Source organism: Anguilla anguilla, chromosome 1 (genome assembly GCF_013347855.1).
Source record: "Anguilla anguilla isolate fAngAng1 chromosome 1, fAngAng1.pri, whole genome shotgun sequence".
In the NCBI taxonomy this organism is placed as follows: Eukaryota; Metazoa; Chordata; class Actinopteri; order Anguilliformes; family Anguillidae; genus Anguilla; species Anguilla anguilla.
Genome location: NC_049201.1, coordinates 35,068,516 through 35,093,962, shown reverse-complemented (window position 1 = coordinate 35,093,962; position 25,447 = coordinate 35,068,516). Strand labels below are relative to the sequence as shown.

Sequence of the window (25,447 nt, the reverse complement as noted above, 5' to 3'; positions counted from 1 at the left end):
TATGTGTGTATGGGTGGCTAGGAGGAAGAACAAAAGGCTGCTATTTGTCTGGGAGCTCATGGGAAAACATGCCATATCAAACACTGTGAAACATCCTTCAGTCCTTTCTCAAACCAGCTCTCTCTTTATCAGTTATGTACCTGTCACCCTGAACCGGTGTATAGACAAATCTCACAACACATAGGTAAAAGTACACTGGAGAACAAGACCGGGACAAACTAATGCTCATCCTGTAATGTTTGTGGAATGAAACACACTATTCCACACCTTGACTACTATCTGCATTAAAACATTCTTCCTAATGTCTGTACAGAATTGACCTTTTGCTAATTTCCATGTATGTCCTCTCACTCTACTAACACAACTCAACCTGGATAATCTCTTGTAGTTCACTTTGTTGATCCCCTTTATGAATTTAAAAGCCTCACTAAAATCACCCGAGTCTCCTTTTACTCAGATTGAAGAGATTAAGTATTTTAAGTCTTTCCTCATAGCTTTTATCTTTCACACCAGGAATCAATTTGGTTACTCTTCTTTGAACCTTTTCCAGAGCCTCTATATCTTTTTTGTAGTACGGTCCCCAGAACTGTACACAATACTCCAAGTTTGGTCTGACAAATTGTATTGTATTTGATAAGTATAACTTCCTTGGATTTATATTGAATATTTTTGGGTATATCTCATCCTGTTGGTCTTTTTAAAAACATTTTTTTTATTGCTACAGCACAGTGCCTAGAACCTGAAAGGCTTTGATCAACCAGAACTCCCAAGTCTTTTTCAAATTCAAATTTTGTCCCTCCCATAACGTAATCCTGCTGGAAGTTTACATTTGGCTATATTAAATTTAATTTGCCAGGTTTCCACCCACTTCTGGATTTTATTTAAATCTTCTTTGATTACTTTAGTAGATTACAAACTATTAGCTGGACCTCCCAGTTTTGTATCATCTGCAAACATGCTCACATACACTAGCTCACACTCACTCACTCACGCACTCACACAAATTCTGAACAGACATATTGGATATGACAAGTGGGGTATTTTTTCTCGTGGTTTGACTCCTACTGTGATGTTTTCATATAAATTGACCTGACTGGTGAGGTCTTCATTCAGCTCCTTTGCTGGTGGCTGGGTTCTTCTGGTTATATGTATATGAAAGTGACATTCAGAAAAGCAGAAAAGGTAGAAAAGAGGAAATAAGGGGAGACCTTGACCAACTGACCAACCGTAAAAACCAGACCAACATCTCATAGACTATTGGGCAGCCTTGAGTGGAGCCAGTGGCCAGGTGCCCTAGACTGCCACCAAGATCAATTTTGACTTTCCTCCTCTTACTTTTTTCATCATTCACGTGTACTAGGGAATAGCAAAAAAGTAATTAAATGAAAAGAAACAAGAAAACAGAGTGATGCTTCTCTTACCTTCCCGCATCATGCCCACTGTTAGACACTTCATAAAGCGGCAGGCCTGGCATGACTTGCGTCTACGCTTGGTGATCTCACATTCATTGGTGGCTGGGCAGCTGTACTCGATGTTTCCTGTGGCAAGGCATGTAGAGAGAAGGAAAAGAAAGTGTTTCATAATTGCTTGGGGAAGCTGGGTGGCAATATGATCTACATTGTGTCACTACCAGGTGACTTTTCATACTGTACAATCATTGATATTTTTCTGTGATATTTTTCATTGTGACATTCATTCTTGGGGCTAAAATGGAGACCATTCATATAACAAGAAATAAATGACAGGAAAATAATGTAAAATAAATGTAGTCGTTAGCTGGTTACGCAAATAATTAAATTGGCCTTCTGGTTGGATCTGAAGTATTTCTAACTACTTCATCGGAAAAACACATAATATTTCTGTTTATTTTTCAACATTAAATGTAAATTTCTTTTGTGTTTTGGTGTGATTATGTTCTGGTGTGATTAACCGCATAATTTCCTTAATTCTTAAAGTAAGAATAGCATATTAGCTTGCTTTTTAAATAAAACAAAAAATTACAATAGCATGAAGCATGAACACATTTTAGCTTTTAAACTGTGTCACACATTAAGGAGTTAGACAACAGGAAAAATGTATACCCATGATGAGAATCTGAATATGTAGCACATGCTGCTTGTTTTTTCATGTGTTACTGTTCACTGCACTTAAAGAATAAAACCTGTCACCAAAATCAATTTCTCCAAGTAAGTAATCTTTGTTGGACACACTGGCCTGGATACAACAGCATTTGAATCAGCATGCATTCTAATTGAATGAAAATTAAAAGCACAGGTTAGTTTTTCTTCGTCAACAGAATTTAGTGAGTTTGGCAGTCACATAAATTATCATACTGATCATAGAGGCTGACAGAGAAAAATCCAGGAGAAACAGTGGCCCAGACTAACAGACAGTTCCCTTCCTGGTTCACTGCTTATCGGGCACCTAGAGGGTCATTGAGAGACAACCAGTCGTAGGATCGTGGTCCATATGGCGACTTGTGCGAGGGTCATATGTGATACCCTTGTGTGAAGTCCAGCTGAACTTTCAGTTTATAATGTATTAGTGCAGGACTAAATGTTACTTTACCCAATAATGAATTCCTTCTCACATGATGACTAGGGTAGATGGTGAAACCAAACTTCTAGAGAATGGTTCTCTGTTGTTTGTTTTACAAAAACAAATATTAGCTAAGTATAATAAAAAAAGTGAACCAGTATGCACATTCCTTTTTATTTTACAGGAATCCCATTGTTTATATTTGCCTTCATCAAGACCAACATCCATGCTCATAATTTTACAGCCTATACATCTTGTAGCTCACATATGCAGTATAACTGGATTTTAACTGGGGTAATGAAGGTTACAGTTCCCTAAGACACCAACTGGAAATGTCAGTCTTATATAACAAACATGTTTTAGGTTTATTCTATGCGAGGGCTCCAGTGTTTAGTTAGTCTCTTTGAAGAGCCCAGGCATTTATTTTTTAAAATTTTTTGGCTGCATGCACTGTCCTACACTGAGAGTACCGTCATTCTTTATAAAGGTTCAGGAAACTGCAATCTGTGAATTATTTGCTGATGAGTTGTTTTAATACTTTTTTGTATCCACAAACAACCGAGAAACATTTTTAAATGATTCTTGCAAAAAAATAAATAAATAAAAAATACGTATAAACGCCAATGCAGAAATTGGCTTGCCCCTTGGCCAAACGAAAGTTTTTTCAGTTGGGTTTTCAGTGGGGTTAACTGGGAGTTAGTTACATAAAACAAATATTAAGTACAAACAAAACTTTTCTACATGTAATATATAAATGATGCTCTTTCCACTTTTGTGCGTGTAAATGCCTAATCTATGCCCCTTCTCTGGATGTGGAGAAAGCCTTTTTTTCACAAAAACGAAGAGACCTACAAGAAATGGGTTTTTATTTCTGGAGCCCGCGGGCATTGCAATATTACAATACAATTAGTATTTTCAGTGCCTGGTAAGTGCCTGGTAAGCAGAATGTGATGAATTGGTAAGGACCATTAGCTAGTGACACTTAAATAGCTTTGAAGTTTAGACATGGGAATCAATTACTTTCTTTATTCGGGTGTAATGTCCAGAGTTTGAGACTGCAATAGAGTCTAATGTTAGTGTACAGTAGCTCAGCGTTACATCATTATTACATATTGAATGTTCTTCTGGATTAACTATACAATGGCAAAGCCTAGTTTGTGCTACTTTTGTCTGGTAGTGTAAGGTTACTGCTCTAACTGGCTCTAACCGAGCTAGTGATGAGGAATGGTTTACATATGACATGTCTTACGGGTATGAATGTTAATGGGTGCAGGATACATGCCCCCCCTGTCCTTGTTTGCTGAACAGGTCACAAAAATCTAAAAGTGTTTATTGCAACCTTTAAGCTTTGACTGAAGCAGGTGGGAAAGCCACTATTTCATTTTTATAGTGCCCTTCTTGAGGTTTCATGTGGCCAAATAGTAAAACTTCCAAAAGTCCTGTTGATTAATTACACTTTAAAAGCAGTTTTAAATTATATAATAAATTATATAAGTTATTATAATCATAATAATAATAATAATAATAATAATAATAATAATAATAATAATTATTATTATTATTATATGCACATTTGTTATGGAACACAGTACTCATACTGTGAAGCAGATCAGCACACATGAAGGCTTTGAATTTACATGTCTCCTTCACCAGCAAAATTGGGTGCATGGGTGGTTTTTAGTGGGGGGCTTTGGTGCTCTCAAGCTGCATACGTTGACATTTGAGGGATGGACAGGATTGGTGGATCAAATACTTCACAAGTGAAGACCCCTGAAAACTGTTCAGGCTCATGCAATTAATGTAGAGCCCTTCTGGGACCTCCACACTGATGAAATATTTCAGAGTTAATCAGACTTTGTAAACACTGATTTATATTGACTTCTCTTCTGTGAACTGATGTTTCCTCATTAAAAAGCAGATTAGTGTGAGTGTGGGGAGACTCACGGCTGCTAATTCAACAGGAAACAGTATTTAAAGAATGCATGTCTATGAAACAGGGGTCCAATATTCATTAGTAAGGTAATCTCCACGATCCCTTTGGGTCTGCATATTGGGTGGAACTGACGTCTGCATGGGGAGAAATGTGTTCTGGACTGATGGTCAATTCACATGGGGGTATGATAAACTGGAGAGGGAATATTTTGTTAAAAAGTCTTAGTCAGCTTTGAGAAACAATTCACCTTTGACAGACTTATGTGACCTCTATGAATACATAGAGGTCACATAATACATCTTTTCAAAATAGGTGCCAGAAAAGTGTGATGTCATTTCAAAGACATTAAGTTATGGAAAAAGTTTGGTTGGATATAGCAGACATTTAAACTGCACACTGGGTACATATTAATTTCCGGGAAATTTCTCATTATTTTAATTCCCTGAGCAGATATAAAGACGGGTGACAAATTAAAGGAAAAACCAGATTAAATAAGTAGAGAAACATAACAAATTCAGATGCTTCCATACAGGTGCATTGCATGATACAATTAAGCAATTAACATCATATCATGCTCTGTGGCATGTATAAAAATACCTATCGTGGATTTTGAACCGACGTGTTAGACAGCGCTGTCCGCCACCATCATCAAAACACCAAATGAGAGAAGAATGGTCTTCTATCCTTCCAGTAGAAACTTGTAGAATCTATGCCAAGGCATATTGAAGTTGTTCTGGTGGCTCATGGTGGTCCAACACCTTACTGAGGCATTATATATATATATATATATATATATATATATATATATATATATATATATATATATTAGGGCTGTCAAATTAACGCATTAATTTTGATTAAGTAATTGATTATAAAATAACGTGTAAAAGAAAAACGCGAATTAACACATATAATGTCTGAATGTTTATGTTAATTAATTGATGTACCGATGTTACTGTTAGTTGCTGCGTGTTCAATAACACTACCTATATTTCCAAAAAACCCAACCGTCGCATTTTGCCACACTGTCAGCCATTATGGGGGTCAGACCAGAGACTGTAAAAAATATGGACAAAGCTACTGTGACGTCACCCATTGACTCTCCGTGGGTCTGTAAAACACGTTTTGAAGCTCAATGGCGGGCGCGGCCATGTTCTCGATTTGGAGCCAAAACCATAGAGTTAAGCGGTCTTGTGATTTTTACAATGTGATTGACAGTCCGGTGCGGAAAAGCCCATCAACCTGAACGAACGATTGCAGAACGAACTTGAGGCTAGCTGACTGTCTGCCGTTATGTTTTAAAATATATGATCAAATGTTTACGGAGTTTAATTTCCATCCGTGACTGTACTGTGTCATGTAATCACGTTATATGTATGACATTAATAATACAATTATGTTCAGTTATCTTCAATTTATGTTTCTTGGCAAAACGAATATGCTTAGCTAGCATATCAGCTTGCCAGTGAGCTAGGTAAGCTATCCGTGGTTAGCTCACGCATTAGCAATATGAACTACAGGGGAACATCGACTGCACTGATGGTCAATCAATCAGAGATGTGTAGACTACTGGTGATTTGACTAGGCTAATTTTCATATAGAAAATTAGCCTAGTCAAAATTAGAAAAGGTAGACCTGCTGTTAACCAAGCAAGTTATCGTCGTAGGTTTTCGCCACAGTCAGTTAATGAGCCATTAACTGCTACTACTCCATCGCCGTTTGTGGTGTTTACTTGCTGGGTGACGCTAGCTGACCGATCGTTCGCAAGTCACTTTTTACCGAATAAAAATTAACACTGTCAGCGGTGATTAACAAATCTACCAAGTATTTTGATAACTGATTTACAGGCGTGTAAATATGACAACGCACTTTGAAGAGCAAGTTTTCCACCTGTTGCATAAAGACAAAAATAATGTACATTGAATTTCTAATTATTATTATTTTCTTGCTAGCTTCTAGCTTTGTCACATTCGTGTAGCATAGCCCAGATAGACATTTACGGAATGTACACGACTGACAAGCCGTCAAACACGTTTGACAGATGGAATATTTGCCGGTTAGCTAGCTAGTCAAATGGCTTGGTAGCCGAAGTTGCGAACTGTTTTAGCATAGGCTACTGGACTACCACATATAGCAAATAAGCGTTAGCTGATTACGCTTTCTGCCAAGTAATTGTTTGGTGGGCTAAAGGAAATAGTAAAAATGACTCGGCTACCGCAAAACTTCAGAGGAGGATTATTTTATGGTCGTCTAGTGCAGCTGTAAATAGCACACGCTATAATGAAACCACTACAAAATGGGATGCCTGCATTTTCTGACTTCGCACAGGTGGACCGTGGTCGGAGCCGCAATGTCAAGGCCAAGAGACGCCACCTCCCACCCCAGTGACCACAGATTGTAGCCCCTACTGTAGCTCAGTCCTCCGCAGTAATCCGGAAGTGACGCAAGCTGTACCTCATTGGTCCAGAACAAATATTGGCACTGTGCCCAAATGACGCAATAAATCATGAAATCGACCCATGGACAGTTATAAGACTAATAAAATACACCTATTATGACTATTTGTTCTTGTGAGAAAAAATTATTGACTTTGTATTTTGATCGCATTTGTACCGTAGACTTACATGGAAACCGGATATGAAAACACCTATACTGGAGCCATCCGTAGTGGCGCTAGTGAGCAACCAGGAACTACAACACCAGGAAATGAGCTTCAAAAACGAAGTCTGGTTTTGGCCGCTTGGGTCAGACACTCTGACAAACTGGCCCTTCAGCTGGAGCAGTCGGTGTGGCTCTGAGCCTCTGAGACCAGCGCTAATTTCTAAACGACAAGAGAGCACTCGGGGTCCACTGACCCCACCGGAGTGAATTTACGAACGCACCCCTCTGACACCGTGCATCGCACAATTCCAACCGGTCACTGCAACATTCTAAAACCGTTTAGTCTCGTTGCGAATCATTGATCTGAACTGGCCTTTAGTTGTGCATGTAAATAGTATGTTAAATAGTTAAGAAGACTGTTATGGCCACATTGGTGCTTAAGTGATAAGCTTATGTTAACTAATTTAATAAAACTGTTATGGCCACATTTTAGGCTGAGTGATAGGCTTATGTTCAAAGATAAAAAGACATATATTTGGAAAAATGATTGGAAATAAAACAATTTATTGCCCCCTTTTAATATGTCAATGCTTTACTCATGTGCCACAATAATGTAATGTTTTTGAGTTGAAATATCTTAATTTGGGGGCTTTTCCAAGCAAATGTTGATATATGCAATTAATTGCGATTAATTGGATTAATTAATCAGCATATCATGTAATTAATTTGATTTTTAATCAATGAACAAATTATAGCAAATTATAACCTTTGCAAATACGTAAGGAAGACCGCGAAACCGTCCAATCATATAACGCAACCGATTTAAGGTGGACCGGAAATTTAGAATCGGGAGCTGCGAATCGGGAGCCAACTTCAGTGCCGTTCATCCTCAGTGGTTTGGCGGCATGTTTGGGCATAGCTGTAATTTGTAGTGTCAGGTCTACCACATGCGTTTGCAAGTGTTTCAATAAATGTGCCACTGTCTAACAGTGTTTGGACAAGTTATCTGGCTCTGTCAGCCATTGCGTACCATTAAAAAATAAGGGCGAAGCACGTTCACCACAAAGCATACAGTAGCTGAAATTAAAAGAGAAGTTCGTTCAGAAACAGCACGGCTCACATGAACAAACCTGGGCAAACCCCAGGAAGACCCATAATAAGCAGACCAAATATGTGCCTGTATTAAAATCGGAGAGCTAGCGACATTTCACTGTCTCACTTGTTATATTCACATCAAAATTCTTACAGAATATAATAATTTAATTTTCAGTCTCAATCCAATTAAAAATTAATTTGGATTGCACTGATTATGTCTTAATAAAGACCCAATGGGATGCCCAAATATATGCCTGTTCCGAATGATATATATATATATCGGTTTCAATGTATATATATCAGAAATTATGTATATATATATATATATTGTTTTCAATGTATATATATCAGAAATGATGTATATATATATCAGTTTTGATGTATAAATATCAAATATGATGTATATTTATCATTTTAAATGTATAAATATCAAAAACAATGTATATATATATATATCGGTTTTGATGTATATATATCAAGAAATGATGTATATATATCACAGTTCAATGTATATATATCAAGAAAGAAGTATATATATATCAGTTTCAATGTATATATATCAAAATAATGCATATATATATCAGACTTCATTAAATATTTCCTGTTTGGCCCCTCATAATTATCTATCAAATGTTCATTCCATATCAATGTTAAATCAATATATATCAATGTTCATTCCATATATATCAATGTTCATTCAATATATATCAATGTTCATTCCATATATATCAATGTTCATTCTATATATATCAATGTTCATTCAATAAATATCAATGTTCATTCCATATATACCAAAGATCAATATATATATATATATCCATAACACACAGATGGCCGAGAAACAGTTCAGCAGCCAACTGTCCATTCATTTTTGATCTCCTAAAGTGGGGGGACTATGTATAAAAGGGCTGTATTTCCTACACGGATCTCCCAATACGGATGTAAATACTTTCAAATTACATATACTGAAAATACATTACTGTTGTCAGTCGATTATATTTCTCAATCACAATTAATCTCACAATTTCGATAGATAATTGTGATTAATCACAGATTTAATCACACTTTGGAATTACATTTGTTTCAGCATTATATTAGCGTTAACATTAGAATAGGATGGACCGGAAGTAATGCATGCACAAACATATGATGATTAAGATCTTTTTTATAATATGCCTCCCCACCTTTCAGTGTTTTGCAGCTCAGTCACAACATCACAACATCAAAATAAAATTTTAAATTAAATTGGCAGCTTTTAATGAAATTCATTTGGCCTTCTTACGCTTTGACTTACAATTTGACTCTCATTATTCTTGAAGCAAATCATAAAGAACTGTGAAAGACAATGCACGCAATCTTCCTAAAATAGTCTAGATATTGCACTGCAATGCAGTGATAGAGCACAATGAAAGTAATATTTAGGTTGAATTTTATTGAAAAAAAAATCACTTCATTAAAAGTGAACAGAGGCACTTCATTGTCCCCATTGCTTCAGAAATGTGAGCCACAAGGTGACTACCTCTGCCTGTTTCTTTTCTTTAAGCCAGTTGCTCAGTCAAATTAGTCTGTTAACATTATCAGTGGTCCGGTGTGTTTCGATTACCACTGCAATGATATGCAATTAGTGTACACCGTTACATTTAAAGAGTATCAATTCAGCTGTTTTCATATTTAGGCTATTGTTAAACAACTGGACCATATAAGGGTAATGTGTATGTTAGGTCGGCACATGCTACCTGCAGAACGTCCACCTAATCCAGGCCTGTCACTATAGCAATCCGTAACAAATAATGAAGCCTGACTGACAGGTTTGTCATGATTTTTACATTCTGAAATTGTACACGGTCTCAGTTCATGGCGCTGTCGCTAGCACTCTTACTAAAGTGTTTAGCTTGCAGTTGGTATTTGAGTTGCGTAGTGCTTCTGTGACATTGGAACTCTCCTTGTCGTAAAGACTGCAGTAGCTAGCATAGCTTACAGTAAGTGGGTCTTTGGTTGTTATTGTCTGATTAGCCAACTCATCTACAGTTGCATGCCAGGGTCAAATAGGTGCTGCTGGGTGATTTTTTCCCAGCAGCAGATCTGTCTGTGTAGATTCAGGATCACGATTACCTTATAATGGCTAAAGATAGGATGGTTGGTACAAAATCTGATCACAGATCTGCACTTATGGGGACCGGCTCAGCCAAAATAAGAATGCAGTTTGTAAAAACTCATAATAAAAAAAGAAATGCAAAACTCAGTCAAACTGTTGTAGTGCTATGTTGTTGTTAACTTTTTGCCATTATCCTAAGTTGTAAATTGACAATGTTTTAATCAAATTGTATGTTGGGTCAACTTGTATATTAATCTGGAAGATAATACGGACACTTTTTCTGGAGATTCTTCAACGCCTTGCGTTTTACTGTTTCTCCACACAGGGTATAGAAAATTAATCACCTCCCTCTCAGCTAATCAGAATTGAGTATTTAACCAACTTCTGGCATAATACAGTGTAATACTCAATTGAAAGGATGTAACAATGACTGGAAAAATTTGAATTCCTTTTTACACATTGTCCTCTCCATCACTCTCTCTTTCTTTGTTTCTCTTTCTTTCTACCTCTTTCTGTCTATCTGTCCTCGTGTAGACCTGAGTGGCTCAATTGGAGAGTGATAGATGCAGGTTGTCAGGTGACATTGGAGTAGTGCCACCAAGCTGTCAGCTGCCAGAGCCTCAATGTGGATGCTCTGCCTATGCTGTTGACAGGTCCCCCACATCCGCTGCAACCCCCGCCCCCCACACCCCCCCCCCCCCCCCCCCCCCCCACCCCCCTTACTCTCAAACCACCATTCCAACTTGGACACTCTGGACATGTCTGTCCAAAGTAGGATACTGCAAGCTGTAGAGAATCCCCACCCATTCCCCTAAATCTTAAACATCTTAATAGACTGGAAGTCAAATTCTATCTGGATTTTTTTTTTAAATTATTATTATTAATCTGAGTTTCATTGGCTAATGGAACACAATAAGCTAAACACCAATAATCAATTTTTGCCCCCTTGGTAACGTGTTGACAAACAAGAGGGCTTTCATTTGACCATGATATCACACGTATTATTCAATAATGAATTCAAAAGCATTCATAAAATTGCAACAAGTGCTCTACAGTATGTATTAAAATGATACATTCAAGCAGCAATAATTGATAACTTTGCACAGAATATTTTAAAACATTGTAAAGATTCCTTTCATTTTTGGATTGTATACTTTCATATGATATATATATTGTTTTGGAGTAAAGGGTGACTGTTACTCGATGCCAGACAAATAACCAAACCAGACCAGGGCCAGAGGAGTATAATAGCCAACCTTGGATGGTCCTCTTGAAGAAGGCTTTGCAGGCCTCGCAGGATGCCACGCCATAGTGGTAGCCGGATGCTATGTCACCGCAAACAAGGCACAGGCGCTTGGGCATGGAGTTGAGCATGTATTCGCACTTGATCTGCGAGTCCTCGCCAATGGTGCTGGAGCAGTCTTCGTAGCGCTTAGAGGCAGTGCCATTGGGTCCCAGCCCACTTGCTGGGCCATAGAGCGTGGGGGAGTCCAGGCCGTTCTGGTGCCCGTTCATGGTGGAGCTATAGCTGCCGCTGGCATCCGATGAGCCACCAGGGCTGTGGTGGTTGATGCTGTCGGCGAGGGAAGCAGGGCTGGAGGGCTCAGTCTTGATGTAGGAGGGGCAACTCGACTCAGTGTGACGGTCCTTGCTTGACATTCTGCAGAGGAGCCTGCGGGGACAAAAGAAGGAACATTATGTGACATTCAGAAAAGCTAGCCTTTTTAATCAGCGCTTTTTTTTATCGGGGTTGCGATCTGAAGGAGACACATCATGGTGTGGCTGTGTCAAAAGTACAAATATGAGCTCTTGCACATCTGTGCACCCATTTGTTTGATATTCAAAGACTCTTTATTGATGATGAATCTCATGACCTGTCACTAGTGTGATGGCTTGTGAGAGGCAAGGAGGATGTAGGGGTGGAAGCACTGTCTCATGTACATCTGCTCCCAGGTCTCTCAGTCACAGCTGACAGACAGCCTCATCAGAGGGAAGCCTGAGGCCTGGCACTTCATGATGCCTCACTGTCCATCCAGTGCTGCTCCAGCCCACTGCCCTGGCCATGAAAAAAACACTGTTCTTGCCGCAAAGGAAGGGAGCTAAATGATGACCAGGCCGAGAATTCAGAAATAAAGTATTGTAGCATGTTCATGATTATATGGAAAAGCTTGAGCCATGGCATGTAAAAGCCACGATACTGGTGTCCCTGGTGGCTGAGTGTATTTTTGTGTACTCATGTGGCTGTGAGGTGGAGGACAGCATTCACTTGACAATCATAAATATATGTCAAACGAATTTCAAATGATGTAAAACACGAAACACTAGCATTTTGCATTGTTACCGCAGCCCATTATATTTTTGTATCATTTCTGTATTTTAAAAAACAGAGTACTGAAAAAAGAGAAAAAAAAAAAATACCCATCTATAAAAACAAACGAACCTAAATAGAACTATCAAAAAAACATTTTTAAATGCAAATCTAATTAACTTCCATAACTATTATGATTATGGCAGTTTAAAAATGTACTTAAAAATGTTGCTTTCAGTATATATTATCAACCATAATCCGTGTTACAAATTGTGTACAAAAAACAGTTTGTAGGTCTATCTGTGGAATAAGCATGAGACCCAAAAAAGGCTCCAACAAGAGAGGGAGAGTGAGGAGAAAAGGGCTGCAGTAGCGGTCATCATTCATTCGCTAGTCAATATCTACTTGTTCTACATGAGAGCAATCAGCACCGGGCCAAGGCAGAGCTTCATCATACCCGCAGACAGCCCGTCAACAAAAAACACTTCTAGGTGAGAGCCACATGGCTACCTTGGATGTGGCTTTTTCTCTCTTTATCCTGCCTAGTCCCCCTCAACCCACCACCAACAACCTATTTTTTGTTGATACCCCTCCCCCTACCCCTTTACACAACCCCTCCTTCCCTCAGTTCCTGAGAGAAAGCCTTATTAATTAGTGCAGTAATTAATAGATATCTCCTGTTGGTCTTAAAGGAAGCTCCCCGGCCAAAGAGGGAGGATTAAACCTCTCCTGAGTCAACAACCCTGCAGACCCCTTCCTATCGTATGGGAGAAACGCGCTGTGAATTCTATTTAATTTAGAGGCACAGCTACTTAAACACATGAAGATTTTGGTTATTGAAATGTTGAGGACCAACATCCTCCCATACATAAACATTCTGTGTGCAGAGAATGCACACAGAATCAAAGTAGATGTCCTTTCCTTGCAAGTCTCTTCTCTTTTCTTTCATTTCTCATTTCCTATGCATAAGGTATGTAAAAAACCCTACAAATAAATGAATAAATCACAAGAGTTCAAAAACCAACAGTGTGTGGGGATAATTGTAAATCAGGATGAGAGGAACAAATAACGACGACAGCCTGAAAGACCACACAAAGGGTTTTTTAATTAAGGAAGCCCGCTTCTAAATGAGGACCCTAAAAATCCAGTCAGCTTGTAAAAGACAGACTCTTCTGAGGCCTATAAACCATAGCTGTAGCAAGGTGAGAGAAGCCCCTTTTAAAGACCTCAGCCACCTTATCATTTCAAAACAGCTCTGAGCGGCAGTGGAATAAAACAGTTAAAATGGCACATTTGGGCTTCACTGCAACCCTGTATAGTGGGGGGAAGGGGGCGAAGTGAGGTATGGTCACACAGTCATCTATTTTAGTGAGCCCTTTCAGAGGTCAGGCTTGTGGGATGTGGGAGGTTTATGTCCATTCAAGACACATTTCAATGCTTTTTTCCTTCACCATAAGTTTAGACTATTGTGAAGCCGCTCCAGCATAACATAATGCCTCAGAAAGAGCTGACCCCGGGCCAGAGATCCGATTATTTTATTGTTCTGTGAAAAAAATCTGCCGCATAAAATATAAAATGTGAACAATTTAAAACAGTTCAGATTTAAGAACAAATGGAGAGCAGTAATGGAAAGATTGAAGATACAAAGGGAAAATAAAGGTAGAACAGTCTTGAGGAATTTTAATAAAGGGAGATTCATGATCAAATGGTAAACACCTCTAGGTATTGGAATAACTTGATGAATATGTTCAACAGGACTAATGAGAAACAAAATGAAAACAGAACAAAGACATGCATGGAGTTTTTCAATGATGACATTGCATTTAAGGCCTTACATATAATGCATCTTAGATGCATAACTAAGTAGATGTTGGGTTGCAGTGCTTAAATGGCTGATTCATTTTCTGCAAAAATGGTTGGAAACACACCTCGGTGCAATACACATTAAAATAGTAGCCCTGAAAGAAAATGCTTTATTTATCAATTTTTTTTAGGTTAATTCAAATGAGGTGAAAGAAATAAAAGTAACAGATATAACAAATTGAAGTAAAAAAATGTAGGTTTATCCAATAAGAATTTTTTTTAGTGTATACATGTGACTCAACTCAGCTGTTTCCCTCTTATTCCCAAACCAAGCAAAGATTCACACACACACATGCGGCTATGTGCACCCACACAAACATTTGCTCACACACGTACATGTACATACACAGGCCATATTTAACTAAATATATATCTAAATATACAAGAAATGCAATTACTTAGCAGTTCTGCTAATGCCAGGCTCACACTACACTATTTTTGCCCAAGTTTTTGAATGACAAGTGACAAGGTTTTGAGATCTGCGAGAAAAACCCCAGATCGAAGCCAAATCAGTGCTTGTGCCCGGCATTGACGGCCGTTAAAGTATGAGCAGTTCTGAGACTCTTCTGACTGTGATTTTTAGCAGACCCAGAGGCCCCAATATTTTCAAGCATTCTTGCAAAACCGAGAGTAGACTATGAATTTCCACATTAAAATAGAGCAAGAAAGACAGTCACCTCCGACGTGATCTTAGACATAAAAGATGTTGTAATTTGTGAACCTTGTCAGCATTTGATTGTGTAGCGTGCGCACCAGTACATCGGCAACAGAGTACAAGAAAGAATGTCATGAGCTCGGCATAAGTAGGTGAGTACTGAGATCCTATCAAAGGCCAAGAGACATAAACTTGTCTGAGGACTGTATTCCCTTGCACATGAGCTGGACTGGTAACCATTTAATAAGTGCTCACTGAAAAGGATGTGCCCAGCCCAAGACTGAACAAAAAAGAGAGGCAACCAGCACTGCAACTGTTCGTTTAGTTTACAACACAGTCCTTTCTCTACAGGAGACATCATGCTTTATAACTTTGGTTGAAAGTTATTAGCTGTCTCTTTCCTCTTGCCCTGTCGTGGTCTTTCAAATTCTATGACTCTATTAATCCAGGCCCGAAATATTCACAACTATCTATAAATTCAATTGTCAGATGGTAGGTTTTATTCTGTGCTGCACTTGAATCTAAAATTAGAGGCAGTAAAATTCACATTAGCTCAGAGAGGAATGGAATTCTAAAGCCTATATTTTAGAAGAAAAGAAAGCCTTTCTGACAAAAAAGGACTATTTGAAAAGTAATGATCTTATCTGTTTTCAGCATACAGGGTAGCTTCAATTCTGTGGTTGGCTATTAACAGTGAATTTTAGTGTATAAAGCACTGAAACTTAGTTTGAGCTCATGGATGGAAATAATAATTGTCAAGTAGGAAAAAGAAGGAGGGGGGTGTGGAAATACTGTGTTTCTCAGCATGCCGATGAAAGAAATGCAGACCTAATTATTACTCAATATTAAAATTCAGCTCAAGCATTATCTTATTTGTCATGCAAAAAGGAAGAGAGTGTATGCGTATTTTATTGAATTGCTTTTTGTAATGGCTGTTAGTCCTTTATTAAAACAATATCGGGTTTGGGTAACATGGTAACTAGCTTGTAATTAAGGAAGGCATGTGGCACAGAGAAAGCAAGTCTTCCACTTATGTTGAAAACATCCAATTGTACTTCTTTTATTCTTCATGGTTGGAAAGTGAGGGGACACAGGTTCAATTAGTCAGTGGGAGTGAAGCCAGGAGCTTTACAATCTACACGCATGAATCACTCATGTCTCTTACAAATTAATGGCTTGCTGCCTGGGTTGATGGTACTATGAAAAGCAGGAGAGGAAGGAGAGAGAGAGAGAGAGAGAGAGTTTAGCTAGGTAGGTGACAACTGTTGTGATCAATCAATGGCTAAGAGACACAAAAAGACTGTATTCCCTGGTACAGGAGCTGAATTGGTTACAAACTCCCACTGAACTCACTGAAAAGGACATGTACACCACTGTATATGTTTTGCCATCAGAGATGTTATCAAACAAAAGTTTAAAAAAAGCTTCCCTGGAAAACAATTTCATTGAGCATGCAAAATACACACACACACACCCAAACACACACACACACTCAAAGGTGAGTGCAACCCTAGAGATTACCGTCTGATTTTAGTTTCTTCTCTCTTTGTCTGGCTGCTTTATGTTTAATATGCTGAAACAAGACATTGCAAATCAACAGGCAAACAGTTTGAGAAAATACAACCACTTGGCAATGACAAGGTGTCATTAGACCATTTGAGTGATTCAGTGCTCTGACAACCAAGGTGCAAATCCCAGAACAGTGAGTTTGGAGTGTTTTTTTTTTCTTTTTATTTCCATTCAATCCCTTTTTGGGGCAAAATAAATAGCAGATTACTGGGTCAGGTTCTTGAAAAGGAGCAGCAGAGAGGACTTTTAATTTTATTTTTAAAACACACACTTAAATGTGTCAATAATAGATTATATTTTTTATACAATATTGTAAACTTAATGCCAATATAACTATGCTGTCACACATATTTGAGTATAAATATTATATTAACATAGAGGGACTACATCAAAAAATAACAGTCATAAGTAAAATGTAGCATTTATTTTATTAAACAAAAACAAATAGAATAATCCACCAATAATCCAGTTACTCTATTAAAAATGAAAAACAGTCACATCAAAAACTGAAATCCTTAGCTCTTTTTCTTTTTTTTTTATTTAGGAAAAATAGTTAAATTCTCTCTGAAATTCTACATTGTCACTGCAGATTGAGCAGCCTTGCTGGTTTTTGTGGGCATGCAGGCTGTGAAGAGCCAATTTAGTTGTTTCCATGCATTAAACACCCCCACACATTTAAATCCACATCTGATGGAGGGAAATCAATTGTTATAACATTACTAGGTTGGAAGACAGTAATACACTTCACTGTCAATGAAGAGCTGGAAAAATAGCACCTGTGATTACACTGCAATAATACGATAATGGCAAAAACCCATTTATACAATGGGACAGCTGGGTGTAAAAATGTCTCTTAGACACTGGGTGAGACCTGCATTTTAAAATCTGACTGAAATACACAAAACTACTTCCTGTCCCATGAAAGCACACACCTCTCATGTACAAGGAGGATTACCAATGGTATGTGATCAAAGAGACATTGTTATGCCTTATATTAAATCACACACACACTCAAATCCTAATGCTAATGCTAAACTGAACACAGAGGAAATAACAAAATAAACTTTGAGTGAAGCTAAATTGACTTCACGTGTACTATCCGATTGTTTTATCCATAAGAATGATTCAAAATGTTATACTTGGTTGTTAATATTTTATTTATAATATAAATGTTTTTTTTAGGAAAACCATACTTTTACAACTAGGTGGAAACTGTAAATGTGTTGTTTCCTCATGACTGATAATGAACTGTCTTTAACACATGTATTTACATAAAGTAGGGTGGCTGAAGTTTGAGTGCTAGAGAATGTGGCTGTGGCAGCCTCTTTTACCCCTTACTACTCACGGATATGAAGGCTGAACACAGACCTACACTGCTGTGTAGGTCTGATTCAGGCTCGATAAGAGCTTGCGCGCTGAAAATATTTGGAGTTTGACAACTTGCGACTCACTACTAGATGTGAATCATGATGATTTAGGTCATGTTCCTTTAGCAGCTAGCCACATAAGTGTGCTGTTTATCAGGTGAGATGCAGCTAAGTAAAGAGAGGGCTTTAAAACATCACCCCAGGCCCTGCACCCCCACAGAATACAGCTTCCTACTTTATTACTGCTCACCTGGACACTGGTGACATTGCTGTTAATGGACAGTACAAATACTGCTACAATTCAACATTATTGCTACAATATTACTACTCACTGTTATAATCATTACTGGTACTTCTGCACTTGTTACTATTGCAATTAGTTCTTTCCACATGAGCCCACTTACTAGTGATGCTTTTGCGACAGCAGCTGCAGTTACTGCTACTCATGGTTCTGTTACATCAGTAATATTGCCAGTAGCGGCAGCAGAACTTAATTAGTGGGTGGGCCAAGTGAGTGGGCCAAATTATTTAAGATTGAGATTGTGTCGCATTCATTTTACAGCACAATATGCTGGAAATGCTGAAGTAATATCATCATTTTTCACAAAAAGTGTACAGAGACATCCCTTCCTCAATTTGTCAAACAAAGGCTATAGAATGACCCATCAAAAAACAAACTATTCCCAGGTGAAAATAACTGCACAGACCCGCAAAATGTCACAAATCAAAAACCCAAATGTAATCAATATCATTGTTTTTTATTGCAATGCAAAATAATAATAAGCTAAATATAAATTCACAGACATTCTGGTTCAATCTTTGAATAAAAAGAGTTAATTAGTCAAGTTTTCCTTAGCCTGCAACTTTACAAATGTTCAAATATTCATGTAGCAATACTTCAACACTTTTGATAACATCCATTGGATTGTTACATTTGTCTGAGTTGACATATGGTTGTAGCTTTTATACTGTTAATTGCATTTCCATCAGCAATAGTGTTACCACTGTTTCACTGGCCCAACTTCACACAGTTACAAGAATGTTCACATCACATGCCACATCAACAGTGATAAAAGTGGCAGGGGCTAGGCCCACAGTGCTACAACTTTCTGCTGTCACTGAATACTGCAATTGTAAAATCCGATAATAATAATAATAATAATAATAATAATAATGATTATTATGATTATTATTATTATTGGAAATACCAGAAGTACTATTTTCAAGAAGATGACACATATTTAATTTATTGTGGTTTTTAACTGAAATGTTACCAGAGTTTTGTATTTCAGATTTTAATGTTGTGCATTGATCTAAAAAATTACATTTAAAAAAATTTGCCAAACAAACAAAAAAGTATTTATGCTAATGAGAGAAGATTTGTACCAACTTCACCACTATGACAGTTTATTTATAAAAACTAAATTAAAATGCACGGCCATTCAAAATAACCCTGTTTCAAGTGAACTCCTGAGGAACGTAACAAGGGTCAATAGACACTGTAACCCTTTTTTGTCATTGAGCACTGTGCATAAAATCAGACATCTCAATCTGCCCTGCCTAAAGCTTTCATTTATTTAAAGGCAGATAAGGGAGTGAATGAAATGACACTGAAAACAAAAATAAGCAATGCACATATTGTGCCATAACATTTGGGACAAATACATATTTTTTATTGATTTGGCTCTGTACTCCACAATTTTAGATTTGTAATTAATTTACATGTGGTTGAAGTGCACATTCTCAGCTTGTTATTTAATATTTAAAGTCGGACTGAAATTTGAAATATTGCATCATTATTTATATTCTATACCCTTGCAAAATTGTTGTTAAATGGTTGTAAATGTTTTTTTTTTTTTTTTTTTTTTTTTTTTAATTATAAAAATGTATACTTTTGGACATATCACAAAAAATGTTACTATCATGTTACTATGGAGGTTGGATACTGTGTGGGTGGGGTCGAGGGCGTACTCCTTGCATTTTGAGTGACAGCTAGTGCGTGTCTCGGTCTGGCAAGCGGCATCACTTCGTTTACCAATGAACTGCAAAGTTATTTAAAAAATACATTTTAAAATGACAGAAAAGTAGACAGCTGAATTCAGCATTCCCTCGGAGTAGGCTTGTACAATGAACTCGGGGGAACTCAAATTACGATGTCAGGAAAAAAATAAAAGTGCGGATGGTGGGGAAATGTTGACTGTGATAGCAATCTAGATAAAATAATAGGGTGACAGGCTACATTTCAGTAGATAGGTAAAGCTAAATGAGTTGTCATATTGCACAAAGTCAACAAATCTCCGTAGCTAGCTAGATAAATAATATTAGGCTTTTCCTGAATTGTTGCTTTATATTTCGTGTGATAATTATGTTGATGCTTTTCAGCTATGCCAGCCAACGTTAGCAAATGTAGCTGTTAGCTATCCTCCTTGTAAGTCAGGCAAAGGTAATTCATACACTCAGTAATTATACATCCAAAATATAATAATATTAGAAACTTACTTTGTGGTTATCCTTCATACTGCTCCGTACTGTGCTTGGTCGAATTGTGGGGACTGCTCAGGGGTTCAGTCGCAGTTCTTTGCAAAATCCACGCTGTTTTTGCGCCCAATTCAAAAAGTTGTCTGGTTTAAAATGCAGACTGCAGACTCTTGTGTTGTTTGACACTAATGAATCTGATAAAAATTCTACCCACTTCTTTTTTTTAGACAAATGCAGCCTAGCCCTCAACGTCAATCATAAGAAAATACACGCTGTGATAGGCTGCATGCAAATGAGACCGCTTCCTGACGTCAGGAAGCGGCAATCAAAAAAATGTAGAAAAAAAGCACAGTAGGTAGCGCAGTGATTTTTAAAACACTAATTTCTATAATTCAAAACAAAAAATTATAAATTGTAAATGATTTGATAATACAGCTGACCAATTTTACCACCAAGGGTAATACAAAATATAACCGAAGCAATTTCAGTCCGATTTTAAACATTTTGGTTTCATCATGTAGAAATCACAGCACTTTTTATAAATAGTCCTCCCATTTCAGGGTGTCATAATATCTGGGACAAATGGCATCACGGTTGTTTCTGATCAGTTAGGTGTGTTAAATTGCTTCCTTCATGCAGGTATAAGAGAGCTGTCAGTGTGTAGTTTTTATTCTAGCCTTTTGATTGTCTTTTTCAGTCTTTTATTGGTGCACAAAGACCCTGGTGAATACAATGAATTTGGTGGCATTTGGGTGAACTTGAGCACATAAGATTCAGTACACTTCAGAATTCATTCTGTTGCTGCTATCAGCAGTTGCATCATCAATGAAGACAAGTGAGCCAGCATCTGTGGCAGCCATACATATCTAAACCAGAAAAGCCCCCACCACCAAGTAGTGCTGTCACGATACCAAAATTTTGACTTCGATACTGATACCAGGTTTAGTATCACGATACTCGATACTGATTCGATACTCGGTACCTAACGATACTGAAATTAACTTAATAGATCAGAAATGTCCACAAGGGTTGACCTCATTTTTGAATTCACGGTTTATTAACAACCTGGTTTATTAACAACCTTTAAGTTGAAGCATAGACCTATAGGGTTAGAACACTAAACAATAGAAAAATATATAAAATATATTCCAAAAATTAAACAATTGTAAACCAAAAAACCTTTAACCAGGTCTTTCACTTTAAAATAGATCTAAAACTGCATATTTTAATAACAATACAGCATCTTCCTATAATGAAATTTTTCCAAATTAGAACACCTATAGTGTTAGAACAACACCATATTAAATAACAGAAATAAAATCTTACATAACAGAAGACATGTTGAGCCTGATGCATTACTTTTCTGTCTCTCTCTCACTAGTCGCTACTGAAGTAAACTGAGTCGAAGCTTGCGCTGTATCAACGAGGGTGAATGCACAAGCGCACATCACCTGACTTGGCTACCTTAGTTGCTACTGCCATCTAGCGAAGATTCAGACAAATGACACCTTTCATCTACTCAATCAGTAATGCGGGAGACACATTTCTCTGGCTTTTCCATTTGACCTAAAAGTACAGAACGTCGGAAAATTCTAATACCGAACCGTTCTTTTTTTTAAGTACCAAAAAGTACCAAAGTTTCGGTATACCACGCAACACTACCACTAAGTGAATCTTGGTTTTCTAGAATCTTTTTCCACAATCCTGCAGGAGCTTCTTTTAGGAGCTTCTTAGCAAAATGTAACTTTCTGTTCTGTTTTTGTGACAAACTTATTCCTGGGCCTACCAGGCCCTTTACGATTAGAGAGCTCTCCAGTGCTGTCTTTCCTCTTTATAATGTTCCAAATAGCTGATTTTGGTAAGCCTAAGGTTTGGCAAATGCCGCTGAATGTTTTTTTTTTCTTTTCTTCTCTTTAGTGCTTTCTTATACAAGGACTAAAGAAGCAATTAAAAGTATCTGAATATTCACAAAAACCTGTGAAACCATTTGTCCCAAACATTATGCACCCTGAAATGGGGGGTTGGGGGGCATGCATAAAGAGTCCTGTTATTTCTATATGGTGAAACCAAAATGTTTTAAAATATCCTTTAAGAGAATCTGCCTTTTAACCACATGTGCAATGTTTGCAAACCTAAAATTGTAGAGTACAGAGCTAAACCAAGAAAAACTGTCTTTGTCCTAAACATAATGGAGCTCAATGTGTATATATAATTTATTAAACAAATGGAAAAGGATAATTTTCCTCTGGGATATATGACAGCCCTATGAAAAATAGTAGGGAAGGAAAACAGGGAATGTAAAAAACGGTCTTTGGTGAGCGGAGCGGGCTAGCCGCATCTTTAACCAGATCAGATCCTCCAAATTGGCTGTCAAATCGGGATTGTTGTGATTTATACCCATCTATCAAATGCAAGGAGATGCTCCGGGCCACCGCCCGCCACCTTTCCCCTCGAAAAGCATCTTAAATTTTCAACACCACCATCTGTTACCAAATCTAATTCACATTTCATCCATAATCTGGTTTAGTTCTGTAATACCCACTGTGCATCTCTTCCTAAACGTGGCTTGGTCTGCTGTGTATAACACATGCACAAGCCCCACACGCCTATCTATTTATTTTTCAATTTACCTATTTATAAGATTCTTTGGGATTTCAAGGCCACATTCTTGCAGTTGAAGACAGGAGGGCTGTGTTCAGTCTGGATTGGTTAGTATCGTGTGCTTTATCTGGGCAGGTCATCATACACACTTTTTAGTAGCATGTGGGTCTATACCACCTTCACAGTGTACACTCTTCTATTCACTAGTGGTGTTGAGTGTTAACTACATTGCCCGCATGTTCTAATTTAAAACATAGTATCACCCTTATGTTTGTAGCTTTAGTTGTAATGTGCATTATAGAACTATTAAAAAGTGAATTTATGTCTGAGACTATTTTAATTGAATAGAAAGATATCAAACATTCAGAGGAATGCTTATGATTTTTGCCAATTTTTCCTTTTGAGAGGGATTTATGAGAGGTAACAAGTTGGTGGTGGAAAAACACTCCAGTGACAGATCTCCATGAATGAATGAATGCACACACCCACACACAGAATTTGGTCTGCTTTTGTTAAAAAAAGTGCATATCACCTACATTTAGTTAGACAATAAGCAGTCAAATTTAAATCACAAATAGACTTTTAAAGCCAAAAATAAAATGTAAAATTTTTAAATGATTTTATTTAATAAATTTGTTTAATACATTCATTTAAATGTTTGGTAAATTAAATATCTGTGCAGAGCCAATACACTGAACATGTGTGTTGCCAAAAGAGAAGCCAACCAGAACTGTTTCCTAAAAGAATTTTTTCATTGTTATAATCACGATTTAATTCCTGCTATAAACTGCAATCCAGTATTAATCGGGGCTGTGCTGAAAAGCTGTTAATTTACCCATCTGTATTAAGGCAATCTAGTTTATTACATGTTCAGTAAATTTACAGTAACAAGCCATTCCCCTGACAAATTAATCACTTTCCAAGCATTTTATCATATAAATAAAATATCACCTTTGGAGAAAAATAAGCTAAATCAGTTGATTTAGCCCATCTATCAGGAACATAGCAATCACTAGGGTAATAGCTCAAGAACCGGTGGACTTTTTTTCACTGACCCGAGGAGTAAGCTTCTGTCTCTCTAAATGTGGGTGCTTTGTGGTGTGAGTTATTTGGGAAAGCAGCGTTGGAACTGTATGTGTGTGTGTGTGTGTGTGTGTTTGTGTGCGGAAGCCAAAGAAGGCACAAGTCATTTGTCAATTTTGGTGTGAGGTCAATTCTTATGAATGTGGGATATCTAAGGGAAAGATAACAGGTGCAGATTGACCACAGGGAGGGGCAGTGCATGCATGTATGTATTTGTTTGTATCAGCATGTCTATGATAGCAAATTTGACAGTTTGTACACAAACAAACGTGCTCACAGTTCAATCTCTCAGTGCAGCTGGTGCCAGCGGCCCCCGATCTGCAGTGTGTCTGAGACCTGCCTGTCCTGAGCAGTACCTGGCTGCGGTGCTCACCGCAGTGAGTGCCAGCCAAACCACTTGCAAAATGCACAGTGAATCACCGCCAACTGAGCCGCACTGCAAGGAACCACGAGGGCCCTCTCTCACTCCCCTTCTCCTGCAGAGCTGGATGATACACTGTGACAGAGGCAGGCTGCTCTCCCATGCATAGAGTCTGTCAGACGAACCCATCAGCTGGAAGGGCTTGCTGTCATTCCCCAATTTATTTTCAGGTCAATATTATTTTAAAAGATATATACATACGTTACATGGCCAAAAATATCTGGACACCCTGGGGTTGTTTTTCCTGATTTGGGCTAGGTCCCTTAATTTCAGTGAAGGCAAATCTTAATACTAGAGCATACAATCAGATTCTAGACCATTCTGTGCTTTTCCCAACAGTTTGGGGAAGGCCCTTTCCTGTTTCAGCATGAGAGTGCCCACAGGCACACAACGAGGCCCATGTAGAAACAGTTCTGTCAAGAACGGTGTGGAACATCTTTGGGATCAATTAGAAAGCCAACTGCGAGCCAGGCCTTGTCATCCAATCAGTGCCCATCTCCACTAATTCTATTCTTGTTGAATGTAAGCAAATCCCTACAGAAATGCTCCAATATCTAGCCTTCTTAGAAGAGTGGAGGTCATGATAGCAGCAAAGAGTGGACCAACTCCATATTAATGCCCATAATTTTGGATACAATGTTGGTCCACATACTTTTGGCCATGTAGAGTATATATATACAGTACTGAGCAAAAGTCTTAGGCACCCTAGATTGTTTAATATAATATATATGTAATATAGTATATATTTGGTCTTAGATGTTTATTTTTTGTTTTCTGCATTAGTGTATCAGTAGAAAAGCAAATTTGAGATTTCCAAACATGAATTTTTCCAAAAATGAA

At 37.7% G+C, this 25,447-nt stretch overlaps 1 protein-coding gene across 9 annotated transcripts in view; it reads right to left on the bottom strand.

Annotated features, from left to right (window-relative positions):
• esrrga (estrogen-related receptor gamma a) overlaps positions 1 to 25,447 on the bottom strand; it is a 143,961-nt gene that overhangs the window by 102,653 nt on the left and 15,861 nt on the right. For 6 of the 9 annotated variants that reach the window (XM_035382099.1, XM_035382053.1, XM_035382027.1 and 3 more), the window contains 2 exons: positions 11,519 to 11,934; positions 1,422 to 1,550 (listed from right to left, as the gene is read on the bottom strand). In XM_035382099.1, coding sequence (XP_035237990.1) covers positions 1,422 to 1,550; positions 11,519 to 11,934 — 545 coding nt within the window. The remainder of the gene's footprint in view (positions 1 to 1,421; positions 1,551 to 11,518; positions 11,935 to 25,447) is intronic. The other 3 variants (XM_035382063.1, XM_035382037.1, XM_035382081.1) reach the window with 1 other exon arrangement.